The sequence below is a fragment of the Scardinius erythrophthalmus genome (genome assembly GCF_964197995.2).
Source record: "Scardinius erythrophthalmus genome assembly, chromosome: 11".
Lineage (NCBI taxonomy): Eukaryota > Metazoa > Chordata > Actinopteri > Cypriniformes > Leuciscidae > Scardinius > Scardinius erythrophthalmus.
This window is the reverse complement of record NC_138231.1, coordinates 12,123,436-12,135,180: the sequence shown is the minus strand read 5'-3', so window position 1 is coordinate 12,135,180 and position 11,745 is coordinate 12,123,436. Positions and strand designations below refer to the sequence as shown.

Sequence of the window (11,745 nt, the reverse complement as noted above, 5' to 3'; positions counted from 1 at the left end):
GATTAAACACTTAGTGAAACACTTCGAGGCTTCATTTGGCCATAGTCTTGTGACATGGGTGTTTTGAATCACGCTTCGGATCAGTGTTTCGAAACATCTGCGCTTCGGGATCTCGCAAAGCTTTGGAACGACTGTTTCGCATCAGCCATCCCTAGTAGCAATAAGAGGCCGGAAAAGTTAAATGTACATATAAGGAACAGCTGGAGGACCAATTTGCAACTTATTAGGTCAATTGGCAACATGATTGGGTATAAAAAGAGCCTCTCAGAGTGGCAGTGTCTCTCAGAAGTCAAGATGGGCAGAGGATCACCAATTCCCCCAATGCTGCGGCGAAAAATAGTGGAGCAATATCAGAAAGGAGTTTCTCAGAGAAAAATTGCGAAGGGTTTGAAGTTATCATCATCTACAGTGCATAATATCATCCAAAGATTCAGAGAATCTGGAACAATCTCTGTGCGTAAGGGTCAAGGCCGGAAAACCATACTGGATGCCCGTGATCTTCGGGCCCTTAGACGGCACTGCATCACATACAGGAATGCTACTGTAATGGAAATCACAACATGGGCTCAGGAATACTTCCAGAAAACATTGTCGATGAACACAATCCACCGTGCCATTCGCCGTTGCCAGCTAAAACTCTATAGGTCAAAAAAGAAGCCATATCTAAACAGGATCCAGAAGCGCAGGCGTTTTCTCTGGGCCAAGGCTCATTAAAAATGGACTGTGGCAAAGTGGAAAACTGTTCTGTATGGTCAGACGAATCAAAATTTGAAGTTCTTTTTGGAAAACTGGGACGCCATGTCATCCAGACTAAAGAGGACAAGGACAACCCAAGTTGTTATCAGCGCTCAGTTCAGAAGCCTGCATCTCTGATGGTATGGGGTTGCATGAGTGCGTGTGGCATGGGCAGCTTACACATCTGGAAAGGCACCATCAATGCTGAAAGGTATATCCAAGTTCTAGAACAACATACGCTCCCATCCAGACGTCGTCTCTTTCAGGGAAGACCTTGAATTTTCCAACATGACAAATGCCAGACCATATACTGCATCAATTACAATATCTGCGTAGAAGGATCCGGGTACTGAAATGGCCAGCCTGCAGTCCAGATCTTTCACCCATAGAAAACATTTGGTGCATCATAAAGAGGAAGATGCAACAAAGAAGACGTAAGACAGTTGAGCAACTAGAAGCCTGTATTAGACAAGAATGGGACAACATTCCTATTCCTAAACTTGAGCAACTTGTCTCCTCAGTCCCCAGACGTTTGCAGACTGTTATAAAAAGAAAAGGGGATGCCAAAGTGGTAAACATGGCCTTGTCCCAACTTTTTTGAGATGTGTTGATGCCATGAAATTTAAAATCAACTTATTTTTCCCTTAAAATGATACATTTTCTCAGTTTAAACATTTGATGTCATCTATGTTGTATTTTGAATAAAATATTGAAATTTGAAACTTCCACATCATTGCATTCTGTTTTTATTCACAATTTGTACAGTGTCCCAAAATTTTCTGATTTGGGGTTGTATATAAGTCTATATAATATATTAAGTAATATGGTTATGTTCCGTCATTAACTGGAGCACTGATGGAAATTTCAAAGTGCTTTAACAGATGAAGAGCAGATAAGAACCTCTGTTGTCTTTTTCATATTGTTTCTGTAATGCCGGGTGAACTAAAAGAAACAAAGGGAGAGCTGGATCCAAATGCAGAAGTGTTTAATAACTAGATGTACCGCATGGCGGTACAAAATATGACCGCCGCTCAGGCCTGCACTGGCTTTCCACAAAAATAAATGACGTGGAGCAATTTGGCTGTATTGCGTGTTTATGTATATAAGTTGTATATTTTAAAAGACTGTCTGGAGTATTCCTGTGGATCATGGATAATTTAGAGTTTTGTAATTATTTGCCATTACTATTTAAGTTTTATATCAAAAGTCATTAGTTTAGACACTTAACATCCATAATGTGAAAACGTCATCTGACTTTGGCATGGGTTTGTGTTTTACTGAAATAAAAAAAAAATTTCCCCAAAAAAGTGGTTTTATCTTGTAGCCCTGGTCCCAGAGTTTTAAAATAAACAATGTTAACAAAATTAAACTCATTTCCACTGTACCTAGTAGAACACTTAAGTAAATGTCCCATTGAAATTAATGGGATTTTATGGATTTAGGTGAAGAAAGTGTACACATAATACATTTTGGTCTGTACCATGAAGAGAAAACTGATTCAACTATATAAACTATATATTTTCTGAAAGCGTAGACTCTCAGGATGTGATCTAACATGGCATGAAACATGTCCCACCCACGTCATTAGTATACTGCCCAAGCATAACACATTGGGTATTGGTAAATCGGGTATATGGCTGATACCTAAAAAAAGTAGTAGTATGTGCATGTCTGTCTGTGTGTGTGTGTGTGTATGTGTGTGTGTGTGTTTGTGTATGTGTGTGTCTGTGTGTGTGTGTGTGTGTGTGTCTGTGCATGTATGTGTGCGTGCGTACATGTGTGTGCACGTGTGTGTTTGTGTGTGTGTGTCTGTGCATGTGGATTTGTATGTGTGTGTATGGGTGTGTGTCTGTGCGTGTGGATGTCAGTGTGTGTGCATGCTTGCGTTTGTTTGTATTCCTGCATGTGTGTGTGTGTGTGACAGTATCATCCTAAACCAGCAACCCTTCGCTCAACACCACCATCTACAGGCCGATGAGTGTACAGTCACTAAATGTGCACATAAATAAATTTATTTTATACCCCCCCCCCCCCCCCCCCCCATGGATGAAATTCTACGAAACTCAGCATACCCCCAGAGGATGTCAAGTCAATCATACACATGAAATATGGTGCAGTTCTGAACATCTCAACTGAAGATAGGGGCGATTAAAGCAGAATAATATTGCATTTTCATTTTTTATGGGAGGGGCGCAAATCACAAATGACTGATTATGGGCTAGGTTGATGTGGGCCCTGAAGGGTTAAAATTTAAGAATATGTTTTCAGATATGCTTCCTTACATAACGTCACAGTGAAGAATACTGATTTTAGCTTTTAAGGTTAGGTTATAATGGTATCAACAGCTCCTACCAGCCCTGTTTTCTCTATTGTGTTTTAAATGAGTCTTTAATGGCTCTAGCCAGTAGCTCCAAGACGCACCCTTTGTCTTAAATGGCTCTGGGATGGCCCGTGGAACCAGAGTTTCCTGGCCAGTATCAGCATTTGAATAGGTATGCTGATTAAATTGATACTGGTAAACACGCTGGGGTCTGGGGCAGGTTACCTTAACCTGTGTACTCATTTACATGCTTTGTTTGAATTTGTCTCCACCCCCTAAAAAGTCCCTCCTCCTAAAATGCCTATAAGATAACATGTAAAGTTATGTTAGATCAGATCATGTTGGAAGTTTCTACAGCCGCGTACAGAGGAGTGCGGGGGGGGGGGGGGAGTTGCCCCCGGGGACCAAACGAAATTTTTCCGTAAAAGTCTAGTGGGGCTACATGCCCACCAAATTTCATGTTCCCCGGTGTTTCGGTGTCCCTGGTATCGTTGACGAAAAATTCAGTAGATGACGAAAAAAAAAAAAAAAAAAAAACTTTGACAATCCCTATATGACCGCTTTCGCTAGCTGCGCTAGCGGCGGTCATAATAAAAGTAAACATTACAATACTGGAACAGGGGAACAGAATGAGTAACACCAAGCATACATCCATGTAGGACAAGACCTGACAAGAAACACAGAGGGTTTAAATACACAGGGGCAAACAAGCTTAACAAGTTAACAAGACACACGTGGGGAAGACAAATCAACAGGGAAAACGAACACAGAAACAATGAGAACAGGGTGCACTGCAACTTAAAATTCCTTAAGACAGGTTAACACAAGACAGGAATCATGACAAATACAGTGAAATACAACACCGCACACACAGTAGACTGAACAGAGGTCTCGTCACAGATATTCACCAATGTCACATTAAAAATCCAGGCGTTACATTATTTCCTGGTGGATAAAAATAGAGCATATGATGGTAAATGTACAGCTTATTCAGTTAAACTGACGGATCAAGATTATTCGTAGGGCAACAGGTCCACCAAGGTTATATGATAACAATGCTCATAAAATGTATAAAGCTGACAAATCTGACAAAGAGCAGGCGTCTTTTAATTTTACGATGTTTGTCTTTGTTTTTTAAATTGGCATGAATTTTGTGTGTTTGTGCCTAAAATTCATTTTACATCTAACAGCGTCTCAAGATTTCTTGCTGGGACTATAGGCAGTCTCATAAACAATGAAATCTCACTGGTCAAATATCCTTCTCCAAATTGTTCAAAATCACATCTAGAATATATTTTTTTTTTATATCATTAAATATTTCGCAGAACTGAACACTTTCAGGCTTAGCCTAGTTAGGACACATTCTGTAGCTCAGCCTTAACCCTTTCACACATAAGAAAGAGACAATGAGTTTTCTTTGTCGGTGGGTTCTACAGTCGACCTCCCTGAAATGAGTTTTTGCAAGGTGGAATGTCTGATTTTTGTTTTTGTTTTAGAAACATTGAACAGGCATCAAGCATTTCTATTCTATTATATTGCTCAACACTTCAAAAACATGTTTTTGAAGTGTTGAGCAATATAGCCAATCACAGACACGTCAGTTAAACATGAACGCAATGGCCAATCAGATGCGTGTTAGTCAGAATCCACTCAAACCACTCAAAACGCCACTCAATAGAAAAAGTTTTTCTTCAGCGCAATCTGACTGATTGACTGAAATTGCGATGATTCATGATAGATGAAATAGGAATATGCACAAATATATGTGCATTAAATCTTGAAGCGTGAATGCAGACTAATAGACCAGTCACTTGTTCCATTACATGTATTTTTTTAACTTTACCTTTTTAAAGCAGTTTAATTGCTTAAAAACATTTGAAGACTCAATGCTAATGTTTTTTTTATATATTATTTGCTTATAATTATTATAGCATTAATAATTAGTATTTTAATTTGTTAAAAAAGCTTCAATATTTTTGATATGGTGCTGAAATTGGTACCTAGAACCATTTACCATAATCTATAATTTAGAGCTCATATTAAAGAGCTGATTTCATAGTAATTTTCCATTCAACTCAGTTTGACAAATTACATTCAGGAAATGTTTGACATATTTTGTCAGTTTATGCATATTTTATATGAAGCTGCATTTTCAAAAATGGATGAAGATAAAACTAATAAAATAATTCACATTACTGCATATTTAGAATAGAGTTATCTCTCTCTTCCACTTTCTAGTCTGCTTTTAAACCATTCTCTCCAGTTAAGGCAAGAAATATTTTTATTAGTTTTTGACCCATTTTGACCCAGCAGTTTAAAAGAACAATTCACATGAAGATGTAAAAAGGAGTTGCCAAAGCTACCCAAGTAAATACAATATGAAGAGGCATTTAATAATTATTGGTCAAAAGTAACATTTGTAAATTTTGGAAACGTTTATAATTTATCATAACAAAGCAGAAAACCAGAATGTAATTAAACCAACTGGACAACAACAACTCACACATATAAAATGTCTAATATAAAACAAAAGTGAACTTCACAAACCACATAAACTTACTTGATTTGTGAAAAATTACCCTGATTTTTCAAGTCCAGTATATTACACAATGAAGCAAAAAGTCATATTGTAACCTTATCATTAGACTAATGATCTTAGAACATGGAAACATTTCTTCCACCAAACACAAACATACACTGCAGTGGAGGAAACACTTTTAGAGTGTGTTTTAATTGTTGACAATGGCATATGAGCTGTTGGAGCTGTCTGTAACTGCTGAGGAAAGGTTGGCTTCGGACACATTGTACACATCTGCAAATAGTTAGATGTATATTACTCACATAACTATCGTCTTTACATTAATTTATTTAGCAGTAACATTTATCCAAGTGACAATAATAACAAGATATATGCCATCTACTCACTCCTCCGTCGCATCCTTTGAAATAAATTGAGTCCAGATGTGGATGATGATCCTGCACTGGTGCTCTGTGAGTCAAATAATGTAAATATATTTTAACAATGGTTAGAATTTTAACATTAGTTAAAGTCCTATAAGTGTGTGATGCTATAGAATGGCATTTACCTTGGTATGGCTGGAACTGAGTGTCTGTAGTGATAGCTTTTCTGCTAGTGACTCACGAACCTGCAACAAAAATATCTCTACTTTACATCCAGAAATCGTATCTTCATACAAAAGGATATATTATAGTTATAGTAGACTTTTTCCCATATTTTCTTAATATACAGGTATATTTGTTAAATAATTTCAACTCAAATACATCTTTCATGTTCACGTATTTGGTGTCCAGTCGTGTAATAAGCAGGATAATGTACTATCATTCAAATAACAATCTAAATAAAGCCTGCCAGGGTGATCTAAGTAGCTTTTATAAATGTTCCTTAGAAAAAAAAAAACATTACTGGTGTGCATCTTGAGACAAAACAATGGCAGTTCAAACTAACATTTTAGTTGGGGACTATCTTAAGCCTGGTCTGTGAAACCGGGGGATAATGGTAGATTAGATTAAATGCAGCATTAGAAATTTAAGTGACTGTACTTAAGCTCTTACAGTGCAAAGCAAAAGAAGTAAACTCGTACCTTGCTGTCTAAAAGTGTTCCAAACACCAAAATAAATAATCCCTGTTAAACGAAGTGTTACAAATACAGGTATTAGTTACGATATGGATACATTTTAAATCCATTGAAAAATAAAACCATGGACATGTATTATAAATCATTACTGGATTGCACAAATTGGAAATGTAACCTTAATATAAAATTGATAGAGATAGAATGATACCTGCAGTGAATTGAGGAGTGCAAACACCACATGAATGCCTAATGCACTGGACACCATGGTTCCAATTCCAAATCCCCATGTTAGACCAAAGATAGGAGTCAATATGGCCACACATCGGGCAATGACCACCAGGGCATGTTTCTCATCCGGTTGTGTTGTGGCACCAACTCCTCTGCTCAACATCTTGCACAGAACCACAATTAGAACCACAAGGTTTATGGCTACAATAGTGAGAGCTGGAATCACAAATGCCAGAAGGGCCTTAGATTCATTCCAGTTCAGCCAGCACGCTAATTGTTTCGTGATATATTTCTGAGGTCCAGCTGTCGACGCAACAGTAATGACCGCTATGAGCAAAGGCGCACCATAACCGACTATGAAGGCAATGGACATCATTTTGGCCCTTGACATTTGGGACAAGACCATGACTGTACGGTAAAAGAGCAGCAGCGCTGAAATCAACATCCAGAAGAAAAGAGCCAGGTAAAAAAAGTGCATGAAGAAAACCGCTGGACTGCAGCGACCTACTGATGTTGGTTGCTCTTGTTCTGCGACTGCGGCTCCAATGATAAAACAGATGTTTGCGATCAGCAGGGACACGGCAATGTTGACTATGGACACATGTCGGATGTAGGATGTGTCATTTCTTGTCATTGACTTCCACACGATAATCTCAATAATGAGGCACAAAATCAAGCTGGCCATTGAAATAGCAACACCAATGTAAGTTATAAAGGCTAAGGCTTTGTGATCCAGGGAAAACGGAGACATCAGGATTGAAAAAGAGGTTGTGTGGTTGCATTCACATGTGATCTTGCCAGTTTCGTTCCCTGAGGGTTTTACTTTACATCCAGTGGAATCCCATGCGTCAAGACTGAAGTTCCAAAAGACACACTGAGGATTTCCCAAAGACTGATCAGTAATATCAAATGCAAAAGAAATGTTGTGAAGTGCTTCATTAACCTTAACAACAACCACGTCTCCATTGATGCGTGCATCTGAATTCCTACTGTCATTATTAGTATCACGAGTAGGTAGGACATTGTCAAGAGTCGAGAAGATTATGATGGTTATGGTAGTCACATTAGGAACCTGTGGTATGACAATCTCTGTAGTTGAGTTTGGCAGTGTTGATGTTATACTGAATGAGTTTTTAATTGTAGTTCTGTTCAGCTGAATAGATGTTTCATTAATAACAAACTCATCTTTGAGACGGTCACTTATCTTCTCAATAGCATCCAGAAGTCGAATGCTGGTGTTTTCTGTGGTGTTTCCTTTGTTCAGTTTGTTCCATGTATCACTGACATTACCTGATACAATGATGTTCACTGTTTTAAGGTAATCCTGGAAATTAAATATAAAAATATGTTTAATATGAAGAAGTTTAATAAAATATTTCATATAAAAGATATTTGGATAATATAAGAAGACAACATAAGATATTATTTTATGAGAGAATGTCTACTGCACAACACAATTACTGTATGTGCACTGAATCAAAACAAGTTTATGTACTAGACATCTTCAATAATTCAATGATTCAATAATACAAGAATTAAATATCTATACATTAAATTAGCTTAAATGTACATATACATACCACCATCACTGGATTATTGATGACAGCAGTTTGTGACAAATTAGTAATTTTAGAAAGTATAAAAACAATTGCTTGAACAGTAGCAGCAGACTGTGTTATATTAACATTATTCTGTACTGAGGCTCTACTGAGGTCAGCCATAAACCCTGGAATCTCATCCAAAGTCAAGACCTACATTGCGAAGTACAAAAATATAAATATTAGAAACATTTCATTTGGCAAGATGAACAGAGATAGAGATACATTATCTATAAATTACCTCAACTCTGATTTTAAGGTTGTCTATAACTTTAAGTACACAGTTGTCTTGTACTGGTGTCCAATCAGGGGAATCACATCTGTAAGTTATGTTGCCTTTAAAGCCACTTCTACAGATTCCTGTCTTTTCATCACTTTTTTTTCCAAGTCCAAGTTCTGTATTTTCACAGTCATATTCTGGAGAAGTATTTGATTGAAAGTCAGAAGGAAACTGATTCAATTGAAAAGGTGTTCGCACACTATGCAGAAGCGTAAAAAATAACTAGGGTCAAATATACAGTAACTAAATAATGGGATCAAAGCAGTCAACAGCACAACATAAAATGCAATGTGATCCAAAGAAAAGTCTGCCAGATCGTTAAAATCATCCAATGCAATTCCATAACAGTGAAAAACAACTTGATGCTGAAAACAATAAGAAACTTAAGGCTCACGTTCTGTGCTTGTCTTTACTGTGACGCTGCTCCTGCTGTAACTGTATTGAAGTAGTTGTGGCAGACCCTTGAGACGGCATGTAAAGGTTTCCTCCTTACAATTTTCACTTTGTGTAGCATAGTCTACAGTGATGTCAGATCCTGATTGGGTAAAAAGGGGAATACACTTATTAGAAAACATTAATAACATGGAGGATTTAACTGAAGGTTTAAATGACAACAACTCAGTCTCTCTCTCTGTCTCTCTCTGTCTCTCTCTGTCTCTCTCTCTCTCTCTGTCTCTCTCTCTCTCTCTGTCTCTCTCTCTCTCTCTCTCTCTCTCTCTCTCTCTCTCTCTCTCGGCTGAAAGGGACAAATCTGCACATCTGATTTGCCAGAGGTTTTACACCGGATGGCCGTCCCTAATCAACCCAGCACTGAGAGTCCATTAACTCGTGCAACCATAGCGCTGGGACACACTCACACAAACCCTCACTCCTACAGACAATTTTACTGTGTCCAATCCACTCAAACAGCATGTCTTTAAACTGTGGGGGAAACCGGAGCACCCGGAAGAAACACACACAGACACGGGGAGAATATGCAAACTCCACACAGAAAGGCCTCCTGCATGGCTCAGCTGGGGCTTGAACCAGCGACTTTGTTGCGAGGCGATAGTGCTACACACTGTACACACACAATTTATAAAAAATGTATAAAAAAGTACCAACCTGAAGATTGTACGATGTCATTCAGGACCCACTCAATATTGTAGCCAGCATCAACAGAACATCTCAGTTGAACAGTGTTGCTTTTACACGGAAAAACACGATATCCATCACCCACAATGATATTAGGGCGTTTTTTAATAACAATGTTTTGCCACTGAATGTATGGTATTGTATTCGTCTGTATGATGCATGAGTATTGACCTGCATGGGGGGGGGGGGGGGGGCACAAATCAAACAAAACTATTAATAATTAAATTATTAATATAATAGTTTGTAAATAGGAGAATGTTTATGACATTGACATCCTGTAAGCATAGCTTAACTTTGATTGATTTGGTTGATTTGTTTCACACTTAAAGCAGCGCCAGAGCCCGTCTACGGAGAGCCTGCCCACTCCCTATTAAGTCCTATTGTACCGAATTTTGGTTGTAGTTTCACCAGAGTTCCACTGGGGGCGATCGCCCATGAGTGCAAAATGAATGGGAGTCTATGGGGCTAGACGGCTAAATTTGTCTCTTTCACCCGATTGCCGTTGAGAAATCTCAGATTTGATTGTAGGTTTTTCAAGTTCAACATGGGTTATAGGTCGAAAGTTGAATGAACGAGTACTTACAGTATGTCCTTTCGATTTCTTACAGGTTGAGTTGTTGTTGCCCATAACACGCTAGCATTCTGCTAATGAACGCTGATTGGTCAGTGAAGGACTGATTACGACCAGAGATACCGCTTGATGGCATCGTGGCATCCGAAGCAGGACCAGAAACAAACAAAACAAAAACTCTTCTAGCACGTGTATTTACCTGTGTCAGCTGTGTTGTCGATGCCTCGAGAGAAAAGAAAGTGCAGAGCACGAAAGCACCAAAGTGACTGAAGGCTTGCCGTAAAGCAGTATCTCTGGTCGTACGATGTGTATGACGTCATTGACACTTTAAAAGACTTTTTAAAGCAAATAAGTGACTCTAAAAAATCTAACACCCAGCAATGTGTAATTTCTTTGCATCTCCTTTCGAATACAACATTCAAATTACTAGACAAAAAAATTATATACTGAGAAATGTGGATTTTGATGGGTATAGCACCATAGACCTCCATTCATTCTGCACTCGTCCTGTGAGCGCCCTCATATGGAATCAGAGTGGAACTGCAACCAGTTCAGAAGCCGTAAGTGTACTGAGAGTGAAACTTCTCACCTTATTAGACATTCTGTGGCAGCGCTATGCAGTTTTGGCAATTTCTTTATAGAGCTCCCCCTACAGCTTCGGAATAGATATTTGACAACACTGTCGTAAAAATTGTTGGCGACTCTCCCCCGCTCTCATCTTCTCCCTCTGGTCAAGTGCATTTGTTTTCAAAGAAGCCGGCGAACGCATGGAGCCATGTCCACTGAGGTATGATACAAAGAAGGCTATATAAATGTATGTGTGCAGTGCCGTAAAGCAATTCGTTACATCGCGAGATCTGATATCACGCGATACTTCCTGACGCTAAGGCTGGCAGCCCGCCGGCCCAAAGTTGCAAGGATGGTTTTTCCGCACACAGGCGCTAGGGGGAAGCGAGACGGCCACCATTCAACCAGAAAAAAGTCATATAACCATTCCAATGACTCTGAAGTTCTTCAGTTAAGGTAAATTAAACTAAAAAAACTGCATAGTTCCCCTTTAAACTTATTGTTATGTTTATTTGGCAGCATCAGTCAGTGGTTCTCAACCGGTTTGTCAATGGGACACATATTTCCCCAGGGTCATTAAGCTGTAGGTCCCAAATTTTTAGCAAATGTTTCCTAAAAAAAAAAAAGGCAGACACACACATACAAGTATATAGGCTACCAGCCCATTTTACTTAACATACACATAAATACTGTATGAATATGACAGATACTAATGA

General features: G+C 38.6%; 1 protein-coding gene across 1 annotated transcript; it reads right to left on the bottom strand.

Moving 5' to 3' along the window:
* Window positions 1–853: 853 nt before the first annotated feature.
* Window positions 854–8,465, bottom strand: LOC308698233 (adhesion G-protein coupled receptor F1-like; the record flags this gene model as incomplete). Its single annotated transcript, XM_081378148.1, has 5 exons — window positions 854–919; window positions 3,705–3,722; window positions 6,658–6,699; window positions 6,860–8,203; window positions 8,460–8,465. 5 exons carry the CDS (start codon window positions 8,463–8,465, stop codon window positions 854–856), a joined length of 1,476 nt encoding a protein of 491 aa, XP_081234274.1.
* Between the last annotated feature and the right edge of the window lie 3,280 nt (window positions 8,466–11,745).